General features: G+C 44.6%; 1 protein-coding gene across 1 annotated transcript in view; it reads left to right on the top strand.

Annotated features, from left to right (window-relative positions):
• Positions 1-14,022, top strand: part of TAF3 (TATA-box binding protein associated factor 3) — a 171,136-nt gene that overhangs the window by 134,008 nt on the left and 23,106 nt on the right. Inside the window, exon 4 of the mRNA XM_030216145.1 lies at positions 8,842-8,924. Within this exon, the coding sequence (XP_030072005.1) occupies positions 8,842-8,924 (83 nt within the window). The remainder of the gene's footprint in view (positions 1-8,841; positions 8,925-14,022) is intronic.

The following is a 14,022-nucleotide window of genomic DNA, read 5'->3' as shown; positions in this document are numbered from 1 at the left end:
CTATTTAGGAGGCACCAAGTGTTCCAGGAAACATGACCCCTAATGGGGGTCGTGTGAGCCGATCACTAAGGGCACCATTTTGTCAGGTGGCACTAGAAGAACAGGAGCAACTGGGGGTCGCTCCTGCCCAGTGAACCCCTAGACCACCCAGAGATCACAGGTACTGGCATGGGTCTAAAGGGGATCCTTTGGGGTTGTAGGAGGGTGACTTTGGATTGGGGGGGGGGCAGTAAACCCCAGCTAAAAGGTGAGGTTATTTTACCATATTTTTAGGGCCATAACGCAACTTGCAGTGTGTACTTGCTGTACTTAATAATGAGCTTCTTTACATGCATTTGCATGTTTTGTATCTCATCAAACATATAAAAGGCGAGTGTCGTACTCACTCGCAAATGCGCAGTAGAGACTTCCTTCTCTGCCCCGCCCCTGCATCAATACGTGATGAGCGGGAAGTCTCTACTTCGCATGCCGCAGACGTACTCGCAACCGCTCCGCCCTCCCCCCCCCCCCCCCCCCCGAGGTCACTGCTACCGCTCCCCCCACCCGGAGTCGCCGCCACCGCCGCCCCTCCACCTGGCCCAAGCTCTGTCTTATTGAACGTACATCGCACCACGCAGACGCAGCAGGCACATCAGCAAAGCTGCCGTCGGGACGGGCTTCTTTCTCTGCCTGTGTCCCGCCCTCGCCACGTTATGTCACACGAGGGTGGGACACAGGCAGAGAAGGAAGCTCGTCCCGATGGCAGCTTTGCTGATGTGCCTGCTGTGTCTGTGTGGTGCGATGTAAGTTCAATAACAGACAGTGCTCGGGCCTGGAGGGGGGGTACCGGCGACGACGACCTCGGGGGGGGGGCATCGGGAACCCCCCCCCCCCCAATTCCAAAACTTGCCCGTTTACACGGGCTCAACGGCTAGTTATTATATAACCTGCAGCAGCTTAAATACCACTGTAGTAATCAGCCTGTGTTGGTGCCTTTTAAGTTGTATTAAGGGACAAGTAATGCAACTCTAAAGCCGTAACACAATTTGATAATGTCCTCCCTAAGCTTTCACTTAGTGGTGACAGTGCATAATGGAGTTTTCCTGTACATGTACCAGTGCATTTTATGGCAGTCTGAAAATACTAGCCTCTCTTTTGTGCAGCCTTTTATGGCACATTTTGGTAATGATTTTAGAAGACTTGGACACCATTTGCACATGTAAAAAAACTGGCTTTATATGTGTAAATGGACATACAAGTGTAAGTACCTGTACATAACATGTAAACGCTTTGATTGTAACCACAGAAAGATGGTATATGAAATCACATCCCCTTTCTTTTCCCTTTGATTTAAAAAAAGCCATACTGACAAGTGTATCCTTTAGCACTCAGTGATTTGGAAGGGGCGGCATTTGGGCACCCTTTAGAAGTATTCTTGTTTTCTCTATCATTCAGAAGCTTTTTCAATAAATGCACCTGCTTCGGGTCATGTATAACCAGTGTGTTTCTTCTAGCAAAAAAAGGTGCCGGTACTCAAATGTCAGGCCACCCTTCAGGGGTGGGGTGATCACTGAGGGGTTCACCCCACAATAGCCAGGACCCTGCAACCAGTCACAGAATCTATGACAAGGCAGAATTGGTGTGTAGAGCCGGAGCTCGTTCATTAAAACTTGAGGACCTTGGGTCAATTTTAGCACACAATGGAAAAGGTGCTGGTACTCAGTACCCCCAAGTACCCCCTCAAAAAAAGCCCTGTGTATAACTGTCAGCTAACTACTCATTGGAACCTGGGTTTGGAATAGTCATTGATGGGGAATTGTACTTATCTCTCTGGTGCACCATCTGTATTTACTTCAGTGTTCCAGAGCCATCAACAGGTCAAGTTTTCAGGATAGACTTAATGAAGATGCATGAGAGATGTTTCCATATAATGAAATTAGTATGTATGCAAATCTTTCTTGTACATCTTCATTAAACACTATATGCTCTCGGGTTAAATAAACTACTCAATAACTGTACACAATGTTATGAATATATCAATCACAAACAGTTATATTCAATACTCTTTATTCATTATTTACTATAATAAAACTCACCCTCAACGTTCTGAAGACAACGTTCTGAAGTCACTCAGTCACTCCCTGAAGGGTTCATGGATTCATGGTGGTGAAGCCACAACACTGACCATGTCTCTCTGCCCCGCCCTCGCATGACGGACCAATCAGAAAAAACACCCTCAACATTCTGAAACACAAAGGACCATCACAACACCGTTCCCAGGCAACACTAGGCAACGTAAGACGGACCAATCAGAGGAAACTACGTGACAATAAGGGAGGAGCATTCCCCAGCAGAATGGCTCATTATCTGTGCAGCAAGGAGAGCACAGAACCACCGCTGGAACGAGAGAAGAATATTCCTGCTGTGGGTATGTGCAAAAATAGACCGGGGGGGGGGGGGGGAGAAATTTTTAAATGCCTAATGCCAGTACTGAAGAGTGCCAGAGGGCCTATAGCACAGACTATATTTGGGATCGCTTGACATGGAGTCAGAGGAGCCGGAAAACAACGTGCCCGTCACCATCTGGGATGTGGGCGAACAGGACAAGCTGCGGCCCAGCTGGAAGGATTACCCGCGACCCAGCCAGCAGCAAACAGCGACCAAGGACAGCACAGCACATCCCCCAACCCCCAAGCAAAAAACAAAATAAAAAAAGACACACATCAACAACCTGCACACACACCGCACCCTCACACACACACACACACACAAATAACTCTGTGACACATACACACACACACACACAAAAAAAGCCACATGCACCCGTTTCATTGGTTTCGGAAACGGGCCTTTTTTACTAGTATAATATATATCATTGACTTTTCCATATATAATAAAATACCTACATTCATCCCCATTCACTCTCATTCATACTATTTCACATGTCAAGACCACTGACTAATACATTTAATACCTATCTACCATCCCAAGCCCATTAATTCTACTAGTCCATATATCCTCCTCCAACCATGAATGCTTAATCCACTGATTAGTTCATCCGCAAAGATCTTTGACTTCACAAATCAGCACTCCATGTGTTGTATCCTTTAATACTCAAATTAGGTGCTGACTCCACTGATTAATTCATCATTGAACATATTTTAGAGCTTCACAAATCAGCACTCTGCATATTATTTTTCCAACTACACGGTAATAGCATCCCAAAAAGTCTGTCGTTCCAAGGCTTCTTGGTAGAATCACGTAAAGAATCCTTCAACAGGTCTCAAACTCAATTTGTAATCAATCCATTGTAGATCGCCCCAGACTGAGTTTGGAGCGATCTACAACGGATTGATTACAAATTTTTTACAGGTGCACTGAAAAATGGATCGGCGTGCGCCCAAAACCTGCGCCTACACTACCACAAGCCGTTTTTCAGCGCATCATTGTAAAAGGACCCCCAAGTTACATAGTATAGAAACATAGAAACATGACGGCAGATAAAGGCCATATGACCCATCCAGTCTGCCCATCCTCTGTAACCCCTAATTATTCCTGTTCCTAAGCGATCCCACATGCTTATCCCATGCCTTTTTTTTTTTTTAATTTTATTTTATTCATATTTATAATATATCACAAAACAATGTGAAGAAGCAATCGGCATAAATTTTACAGAAAAATACAATAGTTTAAGGAAAAAAAAAAAAAATTTCTCGGCCTTTCCGACCACTAATAAAGAAATTAATTCCAAGATTTCAAGAATCAAATAATAAAGTAGAAATATATAACATACATTAGCTTCCTCTGTTTTCAAACCCCAGCCTACAATTTAGGGAAGAGGCACAACATTCACATCCACCCTCGCATCAAGAAATTCTTTAAGCTGTTTTGGTTCCATAAACTGAAATTGTTTACCCTCAAGCATTACATTACAAATACAAGGAAAACGCAACACAAAATTTGCCCCCAATGCCACAACTCTGGGTCGTAGTTCTAAAAAAGCCGTACGGCGCACCTGTGTAGGCTTTGAGAGGTCAGGAAAAATTCTGACTTTTGAGCCAAAAAACAGTCTTTCTAAGTGTCTTAGGGAAAGTCTTAATACAGCATTTCGATCTGGCTCCAAGACAAAAGTGACCAGCATAGTTGACCTTTGAGTAATAATTTCCAATGAAGTTTCCAGGAAAGAAGTAAGATTCATTCCCTCTCTCATCATAGAGGGATTCTTCTCCGTCTCCTTAAAATTCCAGATATAATAAGCTCGTGTGATGGGAGGTAATGTATCCTTGTCCATTCCTAGTATTTCAATCATGTATCTCTTAACCATTTCTAATGGGGAAATTAATGGTGATTTGGGGAAATTAAGAAACCTAAGGTTAAGCCTTCTAACCTGGTTCTCCAGGTACTCTAAACGTTTGTGCAGGAAATTATTGTCCTTAACCAAAGCCGTTTCCAAAGTCCCCATTTCATGAATCTTAGTATCCACCTTTTCCATTTTTAAGGAGTGCTGTGCAGTCACTTGCGCTTGAATCAGAGCAGCCTCAGAAAGAGTCTTAATATCAGAAGTGTTTTCTTTCAAATTACTTTGCATAGTGGATTGAATGTTGTAAATCATATCCCACAGTGACTCAAGTGTCACTATAGCAGGTCTAACCACGCCAATTACAGGTAAGGAAGAGTGAGACTGAGTCTCATTGCGAGCAAGTTTAGAAACAATATCTTGCGGTAGTACCTTCAATGCTAATTGAATTTGTTGTTCTCGAACCTGGGATCCAGTCTCCGCCGCTGCAGTCCTCCCCTCGAACAGGTCTGGTCTTACCACTTCGGTATCCGTCTCTGTTCGGGCTGCCTCAAGCAATTCTCTTCCTGGCTGCGGCGGTGCTAAGCGTTCCACGGGGCTCAGGGAAGCCCCGTTACCGCTCTCTATCGACGTCAACACGTCGACAGTGGCAGATGGGGTTGATGTGCCCAGAGGACTCGGCTGCTGCTTGGAAAATTGCAATGTCGTCTGCCTCAGTGATGAAACGGCTTCGGGAGCCGAGGGGTACTCCTTAACCTTTCCCCTCCGCTTCCCCATTATCAACGACGAAGCGAAGGCACCAAAAAAAAGGTAAAAGACCAGAGCAACTTCCAGAAGCAAACTCAAGAGCTTCTGTTCAAAGCTCCATCTTGGAAATCAGAACCATCCCATGCCTTTTTAAATTCTGGAACAGTCCTCAACTCCACCACTTCCACCGGGAGGCCATTCCACGCCTCCACCACCCTTTCTGTGAAATAATACTTCCTTAGGTTACTCCTAAGCCTATTCTCTTTTAACTTTGTCATATGCCCCCTCATTCTAGAGCTCTCCTTCATTTGAAAAAGGCTTTCTTCCTGTACATGAATGCCCTTGAGATATTTAAACGTTTCTATCATGTCCCCTCTCTCCCTCTTCTATTCCAGCATATGCATGTTGAGGTTCATAAGCCTGTCCCTATAATTTTTGCATTCAAGACCGCTTACTAATTTCGTAGCCGCACTCTGGACCAACTCCATCCTGTTTATATCTTTCCGCAGGTGCGGTCTCCAGAACTGTACGCAGTGCTCAAAATGGGGCCTCACTAGAGACTTACACAAGGGCACTATCACCTCCTATTTCCTGCTGGTCATACTTCTCTTTATGCACCCAAGCATCCTTCTGACTTTGACCGTTGCTTTTTCTACCTGTTTGGAAGCTTTAAGGTCATCAGACAAAATCACCCCCAAGTCCCGCTCTTCCTTTGTACACTGAAGCACTTCACCCCCTATACTGTACCGTTCCCTTGGATTTTGCGACCGAAGTGCATGACCCTGCATTTTTTGGGATTAAACCTTAGTTGCCAAATATCAGTCCATTCCTCCAGCTTCACTAGATCCTTCCTCATGTCATTCACACCCTCCAGGGTGTCCACCCTGTTGCAGAGTTTAGTATCATCCGCAAAGAGACAGCCCTTCCGCAATATCGCTCACGAAGACATTAAAAAGAGCCAGCCCTAGGACTGATCCCTGCAGTGCTCCACTGACGACATCCTTTTCTTCAGAGCAAGCTCCATTTACTATTACTCTCTGTCTCCTACCATTCAACCATCCTACCATTCAACCAATTTTTAACCCAATCAGTTAGTCTAGGTCCCATACCGAGAGACTTCAACTACTAGATTGCCTTCAAACCCATGTCAAGAAGAGAGACTACCCAAGTACATTTTCAAAACAGAAAAACATCAAATAGAAGGTGTATACAAAATCATTAGCATCATTCCTAATGACTCATAACTTAAACCATTACCTTAACTCCTCAAAAATCCCCTGTTGTTTAAATTGACAAACCTACCTATTACCTTAGCAAAACGTTACCAAGAAATAATCTCCATTAGTGCTAAATTTCAGTTGCGATTTACCTATGGATGTGTAATCTGACGTGAGAGCAAAACACACACATTTTGTTTTTCAGCCCCCCCTCAGTTGAGATTCTTTGTGGATGTGAATGATCAGACTTCGGGGCAGGGGTTCCCAAACCTGCCTTGAGGGGAACCCCAGCCAGTCAGGCTTTCAATATATCCATAATGAATAGTCATGAAAGAGATTTGCATATACAGCCTCCTTGGTATTCAAATTGACCTGATTAATATTTGTGTGGATGTCCTGAAAACCTGGCTGGGGTTTCCCCCAAGACAGGTTTAGGAATTGCTGCTCTAGGGCCTTTTCCTTCTAGTTTATTCTTTAATCCAGCTTCCTTTGGTTATAGTTCCAAGGAGTGGGTTTTGTTCGTAAATTTGATTTTGTTTCCTGAACTGATTTCTTTGATATAAGGTTTTCTGGAATGCAACAATTTCTTTCCTTTAAAACGTCCTGTTCAAAGCACAGAACTTGTGCCTCAGTCACTACAATGACTTCAAATGTAAATTGATCTTTGCACGATGAGGGTTTCTTTTAGAGGCAGATGCACTAAACGTTTTTCATCGTTAAATGAGCCCTCGGGGAAGAATTTCCGATCCTTTCCATGCACTAAAGCCTATTTTTCGACGGTAGTAGCAGCTAACGAAAACGGAATGGAGATGAGCAATTAGTGTGAAAACCCCATTGAAACGACATGCACTAACCTTTTCCGATTGCCTTTACGCAGGAAAAAGGCAGGAAAACTAACCTACGTAGGTTACTGACGTCAGACAGGGGCGGGCCCAGGAGGAGAAAGACGCTCTATCGATGCCATCACGAAGGCAGGCATCAGCTGATTCTGCGTTCTTCTTGCCCGTGCAGCGCCTTCGGACAGAGGAGAGAGGCGCTGCACGGGCCCGGTAAGAGGGAGGGGGGCCCGATGGAGAAGGGGAATGGCGGCGACGATCCCCAAAGGGGGCGGGGCACAGACGGAGGATGTCGGGAGGCGGAGCTGAGAGTAGTGAGGAAGGGAGGGGGGCAGGGGCTTCTAGAAGTTTGCTTTTTCGGGGTGGGGGGAGCAGCGGAAAGTGGGGAGCAGCGGGGGGGGGGGCAAGGCCGTCCGTACAGGACGCTCCTGATGAGCGCCCTTGCCCCCTCCCGATCCTTTTTTTATTTTTATTTTTTATGTGTTTTCTGAGGTCCTTTGGACCAATCACAGCGCTTTTAGCTCTGCTAATGCGCTGGGATTGGCTCAAAGTTTGTTTATTTTTTCACTTAACACTTTTTCCTGCCACGGAGCTGTCCTAACGAGAGGTCCAGACCGATGTGTATTGTGATTCTTTGATACATTGTACGTTTCACTACCGATCTCAGCATGTGTGACTTTTTTTTTTGGTGCATTTTTCGTTATTTTAAAATCGTTAGGGACTTTAACGATTTAGATTTTTTTACGTTTGGTTGCTGCATCTGCCTCTTAGTCTCTGTTTTAGCTGCAGATTGTGATTTTTAAAAGTTTCCCCTTTAAACCTCGACTAGTTTCTATTTTTTTTGCAAAGCTGCTCCGCTGATGTCCTAGAAAAATGACAGGTTTTATCAGTTGGTGCCCTGAGGTATGTGATAGAGACTAAATCCTTGAAGATTAACAATAAATGCAGAATGTGACAATAAGGAGCTTATATTTCTGTTAGTTTAGGTGAAAGAAGTATTTCTTTATATATAAAACTGGGAAAATCGACTGACAATATATTTTTACTTGGCCACAAAAGTCTTATGTTGTTGAACTTTAACCCTTTGATTTTGGAAGGTTAGTAATTGAAATGCGGTTCTCCCGGCCTCGAGGTTCCACCCTTGCTTCAAATGCCAGGTTTTCATTTTAACCCAGTAGCAGCACAATATAGTTTGGAGTGAACGAAATGACTGGGGTTAGCTGACAGAAACATTCAGATGGTGCTTCTCACAGGTAACTACCTTGCCCGTGGTATTTACAGTGTTTAATGGAGCCCTTTAATTTACAACAAAGGATCTTATGTATTCTCCAGTTAATAATTTAAATGATATAAAATGCTACTTAAATTCAGATAACAAAAATACTGTGGACCTGATAAAGTAAATGGAAAAAAGCATCAAAATCCCGCAAGTCCATTTGCACACTTGAAATTGTAGATCCCGTGTTCCAATATTGCGTTTCTTGTGACTTCTTGAAGTGAAATTCTACAGGGAGAGTTATGTAAGTATCTGATATCTGAAAAGCTCAGGTACTGTAAATAACCTTTTAAAGGTGTCGCAGCTTACTGAGGTGCTCAGATGGCCTCAGAGTATGAAGATTGGTGTAAAACCTCTCCACATCAGCTGTGAAATGAAAATTCACCTTATTCTTGTGCCTGCACGCATATTGAGAGCATTCACAAAGAAACCTTTTAACTCTTGCTGAGCACACTTATCAACTTTCGTAATTTGTGTTCCCCTGAACAGGTCAAAGTGGAGCCAGTTGTTCCAGCGCCTTCACCTGTTATCCCCCGGCTGACACTCAGGGTGGGTGCTGGCCAAGACAAAATGTAAGTATGCGACGTTCATGTGAAACATTTCAACAGTAGCTCATGTCCCTTAGAATCCAATGACATACGAACGCTTGCTCAAAATCGCTAGACTAGTCTCTTCTTCCAAAATTATAGTTGTGTTTTGCCAAGTACCTGCATATCGTACATGTAAACAGCTTTGGTTCTACCCACAGAAAGGTGGTATCTCAAATCCATGATCCTTTACCCTTTTACCAAATTGATTTTATTTCGATACTAAGCTTTTGTTTCTGCTTGTAAGAGGAGTCACTGTTCTGTTTTGCTCAGTAAGGAGGGTTGGGAAGCACAATTATCTCTCTATATAAAAGGCAACACCAACGTTCTATGAAGCCTCCAGCCGGAAGTGTGAAGGGGGCGAGATATCCGGTTTCCCTACGAGTGTCTGCCCCGCCCTCTCTGTAACACAGTCAGTGAAGGAAAACAGCAGAGAACAAAATCAAATCGCTGGCTCTGTAACAGTGAAGGACTCGGAGGGGAGAGAGGCCAGAGGGCACGGACACACACACTCCCACATGCACACAGAAGAAAACACTGCTAGCCCCCGTTTCATTTGCATCAGAAACGGGGCTTTTTTACTAGTATTTGTATATTTCCTGTATCATTATCAGGTCAGCATGTGCTGCAGTTTTTCATGAAAGCTCTGCTCCTTGTAAATCTTCCACTGCAGCAGCCCCCTGTGCTGTGGGACCTAAATGTAGTCCTGGCTTCCCTCACAGAGTCTGCTTTGGAACTTTTAAATGCAATATCTCTGAAATCTCTGACTTGGAAAGTATTTTTTCTAGTAGCAATCACTTCTGCTAGGAGAGTACGTGAACTCCAAGAACTAGTAACATACAAACCATATACCCAGTTCCATCATCTCAAGATCTTGCCTAAAGATGTCGCACCTTTTCACTTGAAGGAATAATGCTTCTTACCTTATATATGAAGCCACATTCAAATGTTTGCAAAAAAGCTCTCCGTGCACGACACAGTAAGTAGGTTCTCACTGACTACTTGAAAAGAGCTTGTTCAATCCTAATAAAACTGTGTCAATATGTAGTCTTTCTTACTTAGAGCAGTTTCAATTAATTGTTGCACTAAGCTTCTAATACAGGGTGTTATACAACAGCCAAGAAGTTCAAATACAGCAATAACAATTATCATTATGGTTAAACTAGATACTATGAACGTTTTCCATTTCCCCAAAAATATTGTCCATCCACCCAGTCCAGGTGGTATCTACACCAGAATTCTCAGCAAGTTCATATGGCATCTAATTGAGCAGCAATACCTTTCTCGAGTATAATTAATGAAGCGCTGTTGATTATAATAAATGTAATTAATCCAATCAACAGCAAACTTATATGGGAGGCCAGCATCAGGAGTCTAAACTGTGTAATCAGATGTAAGAAGGCAAAACGTTGACCACATATCTTTAGAATTTTTGAGGCACTGTAGGAAATGATTCTCTCCAATGATTTGACCACCTTCACAGTTGGCATCTTCCATTGTTCTGCGCCATTAAAACCACCACCTTATTTCTTAGTACCTGGCAGTGTGCCCTCAACCAGGATTCATCCAGCCTCAGGCCATAAGATAGTTTCCTCAATGTTGCATCTCTATCTGGTAGCAAGCTCAGCTAGCACTGTAGATTGTCTGACTAGAGAAAATAATCCATCCAAAAGCCAGAGGATGGATCCCTGTGGTGCGCTTCATACCACAGATTAATATAAAATCTAGCACATTCTCATCGCTACAAAATAAGTAAGGGAGATCCATGGCTAATTTAGGCATGAGAGTTTACACCAGATTTCAGTTGTTGTAAATCCTCGCGCTTTACATTGGGAACACAGTTATATAAATGGCGCCTAACTCTGAGCTCTTACCAAGCACATTAACTTTTCTTGCCCAGATCCCATAGTCTAATAAAAACTTAGTAGAAATTTAACGGCAAAATGTATTGTTGCATAGAGCGAACAGAAACCTGAGAGGCACCTTCAGGCATAACCGGATTGAAATGGGCACACTGTCCAAAAACAGTGGATTAGCCACCTTTTTGTGGGGGGGGGGGGGGGGGTAAGTTCTGTTTGCTTTTTTTTTTTTAATCATATGAAGCCGACGTTAGAATCTACCTCGGTCATTCAGTGAATTCCTAGGAAAAGATAGCAGGACATAAGCCTTCCTGCAGTGTGAAGATGAAGCGATGCATGGGATTGAGCTCTCAAGTCTTGCTCTGTGGCAGTGGTTCCCAAATGTTTTTGGTTCAAGGCACCCTTAGTGTCTGAGAAATGTTTTGTGGCACCCCACCCCCCTGCCACACAGGTCTCCACCCACCCACCCCCCGCTACATATGTCCAGTATTTCTCCCTCTCTCTTCCCATGCACCATCTCTCCCTTCCCTCCACCTCTATGTCCAACATTTCTCCCTCTCTGGCCCCTCTCCTCTCTCCATTCAGTATCTCACCCTCCCCTCAACCCCCATATACAAGATTTCACCCCTTCCCCCCCCCCCCTCCAACTCATGTCCAACACTTATGCCCCTTATTCCTCCTGTGTCATCTCTCCTTCCCTCCACCACCCCACCCACAATTCTCCCTCTGAACGGGTCCCTGACAGCGAGAGCAATTCCCACATTGTGCCTGTCGCTAACTCAGAAGCCTCTGCTTGGTTTTGCCGTTCTTACAGGGTAATTGTGCCTAGTGGTTAGTGCAGTGGACTTTGATCCTGGGGAACTGAGTTCAATTTCCACTGCAGCTCCTTGTGACTCTGGGCAAGTCACTTAATCCTCCATAGCCCCTGGTTCAAAATAAGTACCTAAATATATGTAAACCGCTTTGAATGTAGTTGCAAAAACCTCAGAAAGGTGGTATATCAAGTCCCATTTCCCTTTCCCTTATCTCTCTCTCTCTGCCAGCTGTGTAAAAAATCTTTCTCACCAAAGGAGGACCGCTGTTTTCCTGCCACACATGACTTGGGGAAGCTACCAATCACAGCTCAGCTGTGATTGGTCACCGGAGCCTGTCTGGCGCCTAAAAGTGCGATCCTGATTTGGAAAAAAAAGAGCCTCAATCCTTGCTTCCCAATCAGGATCACCCTTTTAGGAGCCAGACAGGCTCCATGACCAATCGTAGCTGAGCTGTGATCAGGAGTTTGCCCCAGCCATGTAGATTTCCTGGAACTCCGTATAATTTTGTTTAAATACGTTGACATCAAGTGATGCCCTGGCGCTTTTCTGTGAACCTCCCATATGCCCCGCAGCACCGCTGTGAGTTTGCTGCGGCGCACTGGGGTGCCTTATGGACACACTAGTAAAAAAGGCCCGTTTCTGACACAAATGAAACGGGCGCTAGCAAGGTTTTCCTTGGAGAGTGTATGTGAGAGTGACTGTGAGAGAGAGAGAGTGAATGTGTGAGTGTGTGACAGAGAGTGTGTCTGTGAGAGAGTGTGTGTGTGAGAATGAGAGTGTGTGCAAATGTGTATGTGAGACAGTGAGTGTGAGAGAGAGAGAGTGTGTGTTTCACACAGATACAGTGTGTGTGTGAGAGAGAGTGTGTGTGAGACACAGACTCTCTGTGAGACCGAGTGTATGAAATCGAGAGAGTGTGTGAGAGGGACTGTGTGACACATAGAGAGCGAATGTGATACAGTGTGAGACATAGTGTGTGAGAGAGAGAAAGACACTGAGTGTGTGAGTGTGTGTGTGTGAGACAGATACCTCCCCCCCCCCTGGTGTCAGTCCCTCCCTCCCTCTCTCTCTCCCTCTCTCTCTGGTGTCGGGCCCTCTCTCTCTTTCTCCCTCTGGTGTCAGCCCTCCCTCCCTCTATCTCCCCCTCTCCCTCCCCCCCCTCTCCCTCTCTCCCTCCCTCCCCTCTCTCTCCCTCCCTCTCCCTCTCCCCCCCTCTCTCTCTCTCCCTCCCTCCTTCCCCCCCCTCTCTCTCTCTCTCTGGTGTCAGGCCCGCCCTCCCTCCCTTTTGTGCCATGGAGAGCAAGTTGTGAGGGTGTACTTGGCTCCGCGCGTGCGTTGTTGTGGTGTCTCGCATGGCGAGAGAATGAGCGCTGGACCTGTGGAGAGTGGTGCTGGCGGCAGGAAGAGTCTGCCTCAGTGCCGCGTCAATCAGCTGATCAGCACCATGGAGAGCGAGTTGCAGGTGGGCAGCAAAAAAGGAGACCCCATGGAGAGGCAGCTGAGCGTTACTGTGCAGGACGCTGAGCTCTGGCTGTGCTTCAAGGAACTGACCAATCCTATTTAATAGAATGCACCTCCAACATTCTGAAGCCGAGAAACCTCGTGTGGTTGGTCACTTCTGCTTGTGACGAACCCGGAAGTACAGATGGATACAGAGAGCACGGATGCTTCAGGCTTCACTTTCTCGGCTTCAGAATGTTGGAGGTGCTTTTTATTATATAGGATTTGCTGGTGATCTAGCAACACAGCTGTTTGTTATAAGTGTTGTAATCGTTTTATTTGCCCAGTAGTAAAATTGGCTAGTCCCGGGTTGCAAATAGTGTATGACCTCAACTCTCCAGAAAGAGAAGTGGAAAGCAGCTTGATTGTTATCGGAGCACTTCTACTTTACTTGTGAACAATTGCAGGAATATCTGTGCAGTTGCCAAATTAGAAGAGTTAGGAAAATTTACCGATTTCCATTCTAATGCAATTAGAGCTAATTTTGTTCTTTAAATGAATTAAGGGTCAATCAGTAAATCTTGCTTTTCTCTAGGTCCAGTTCAATAACTTGTTTTATTTAATTTATTGGCAGAGATCCTTATCCTTAATGGGTCTTGGTCTTATTGGTTCATTTAGGTTTTAAAATATTTATGGTCAGCTTTCTACATATGATTTGAATGATACATTAGGGAGTTTTCTTTGCAGTTTTATCAAGGCACCGATCACTAATTGAGTTAATAAAAGTAGGTGCTTAAGATTAGCTTATCTTTAAAATGCTGGTGAGCACTTTCTAAATGTGAGTTGTGATGCATTGCTCTTAGCTGGATGGACAAAAATAGTTATTTGTTTGTACAGTGATTACTTGATTGCGGCCAGTTTCTCCTCTTCAATCATATCACACTTCTGTGCACTTAGTATGATAAATGT

The sequence above is a fragment of the Microcaecilia unicolor genome, chromosome 10, assembly GCF_901765095.1.
Source record: "Microcaecilia unicolor chromosome 10, aMicUni1.1, whole genome shotgun sequence".
Classification (NCBI taxonomy): Eukaryota; Metazoa; Chordata; class Amphibia; order Gymnophiona; family Siphonopidae; genus Microcaecilia; species Microcaecilia unicolor.
Note: the sequence above shows the minus strand (reverse complement) of the source record. Positions and strands in the feature narration are given on the sequence as shown.